We start from the raw sequence: 2407 nt of genomic DNA on the forward strand, positions 1-2407 counted from the left end.
TTTTCCCTAGGAACAATCTTCCAATATTAGTGAGGAATGTTGGTTTTATGGCATTTTCCGGCAGGATAAAATTGCTTCTTTATTTTTAATCATGAAATTCCCACTAAACAATAAGAGAATAAAGAAATACTGTACGAATGCAGCTGGGAATATTTCTTGTGGTTTTTGAGAAAGAAAGTTTATGTCTGACCTGTCAGACTAGAATAGATAGTTTAAGGTTAGATAAACAGACATGCATATACACGCATGTGGATGCATGCCCATGTGTACACACACACACACACACACACACACACACACACACACACACACACACACATAAAGAAGCAACCAAAAAGAACAGTGTACTCCAAAAAAAGCATCTCAAAAACTAGCACCCTGTGTGAAAGCAGGATTTTAACGACTTGATCCTCCTATGACTTCCTTAGGATCCTGTTCCAATTTTATTTCTAAGAAATCAAATCCTCTAAGCTCCATCTCCCAAGGAGTCAAGAAGGATTGGGGTGATGAGAGTGGCCCAGATAGTCGTGATGTCTCCCTTCATCTGGTGGTTCCATCTTTCTGCTTCTTCTGAATTTCTGCTTTGCTTTTGTCAACAAGTACACAAAACTGTTAGTAGCCTTCTTTGTTACACTGCAGCAATTCCCAAGGGTGGAAAGTAAGCTAAAATGCCCTGGGGGATCTCAGACAGCTTGGAAAGAGTCTTCCTTAGAGATTCAGACAGCTCTCCCCAACTACCCTTTTCCCTCCTTTGAGAATCATTCTCCTGGAGGGTGGAATTATCAGGTTATCAGAGATGGCCCCGAATATGCTCGTTGCTTATAGATAGTTAATGTAACTAATATAGTTAACTTAATAAAATAAATATAATTAAGCCCACAACACTGATGTCTGCAGTGTCTGTTCCACTGAGACCTGGGGTCCTCATCCTTTGAGGGAATAAGGCTTGATAAGTAGACAGGGGATCAGCAAGTTTCCTCATGGTCTGGGGCTGGAAAGTCCTTTTAGAAAATATAAAATGTTGGTGATAATAATAGGGTTTTTCTTTGTAGTGTAGTCAGTCAGTTTCTAGAATTTTACAGAATCAGAATTCTGCCTATTGTTAAATCACATCATTCAACAAAGACAGTTAAAAAAAAAAAGATCTCTGGTTTGCACAGTTTAAAACCTTGCAGCAGTAAGTGCCTTTGTGAAGGAATGTTTTTAAAAGTGAGAGTTAAAAGCTGTTTTCATCTAGTTGGATGATGTTGAAAGCTGCGTTATAAAATTAATGGAGCCAGGCAAATGATTGCCAGATCTCAAGGAAAGATTTTGTCAACCGGGCTTGGTAGATCTATCAAACACAGTGTTGAGATGCACAGTGCATGGGAAACAGTTTGTTATATTTTAACATATTTCATCCTGAGTCTTGCTGAATATAGACCCTTTGCTTTCAGTTCTCTCCGTGGATGAATAATGCACTCAGGCCTTTTACCTCTATGTAGTTGATGTAACACAGCATAGCATTTTAAATACCTGGTGGTGCTGCACATATTGGAAGGCTGAGCAGTTGTTCAACAAAGAATTTGTAGATGAAAACCTTACAGTGCCTCTCTGGGAACTTGCTCCTGATTATAAGACACATGGCATTGGCAAATTGTTCTAGATAATTGCTGAAGGTGAACACGGTTGACAAACCAGAAACTCCACTACTTTTTTATTTGCCTAACCTGGGTTCCACTTTTTTTTGTTCCACAGACACCCTATTTTTGGCCATCAAATTGTTGGGAGCCAGAAAACACAGACTATGGTCAGTGGCATATTTTATCATTTCATTACCGATTGCCAGTCTGTCTGCATGAATGTGTACTTTTGTTTTATTGCCGTTGTCATTGAGAAAAGGAAACCACAATTCTCAGTAGGGGACCGAGATTTTGTTGGTTGGTTGGTTGGTTTTGGCAGCTTGCCGTTACCAGGATGGGAAACCTTAACCTTGGAGCTATCAACTCTGTGGCTCTAACCAAGTGAGCTAAGTATATTTAACATTAAGTTTATGAATGGCCGTGTTTGGAAAGTCACCAAACCTAGCGGAATCTTCTTCTGTGGTATATAGTGCCTTCTGCAACTATTAAAGGAAAACTTCCGAATAGGTTAAAGAGCTACAAACAAGCTTAAAAGGGTTATTGTTTTTTTCATAGCACCTTGTTCTACTAAAAGGAATAACAAAGGGGCCCAGGGAGCCAGAGTTCTAGTTCAACCCTTCCACTTAGCTGTGTGATGTTTGGTGAGTCCCTTGACTTCCCAAGATCGCACTTTTCTCACTAGTATATGAACCATCCTGTGGTTTTTACAGGCAGAGGGTTGTGTTAAACATGGAGAGGCCAATTATGAGCAAAATAAAGGATACAATATGACATTTAATCCTAAT

General features: G+C 39.5%; 1 protein-coding gene across 1 annotated transcript in view; it reads left to right on the forward strand.

Moving 5' to 3' along the window:
- LOC103598563 (regulator of G-protein signaling 7-like) overlaps positions 1–1789 on the forward strand; it is a gene marked incomplete at its 3' end in the record, with an annotated part of 164908 nt that extends 163119 nt beyond the window's left edge. Inside the window, exon 4 of the mRNA XM_008582570.1 lies at positions 1738–1789. Coding sequence (XP_008580792.1) covers positions 1738–1789 — 52 coding nt within the window. The remainder of the gene's footprint in view (positions 1–1737) is intronic.
- Positions 1790–2407: the final 618 nt, after the last annotated feature.

This window comes from Galeopterus variegatus, unplaced genomic scaffold (assembly GCF_000696425.1).
Source record: "Galeopterus variegatus unplaced genomic scaffold, G_variegatus-3.0.2 Scaffold2669, whole genome shotgun sequence".
Classification (NCBI taxonomy): domain Eukaryota; kingdom Metazoa; phylum Chordata; class Mammalia; order Dermoptera; family Cynocephalidae; genus Galeopterus; species Galeopterus variegatus.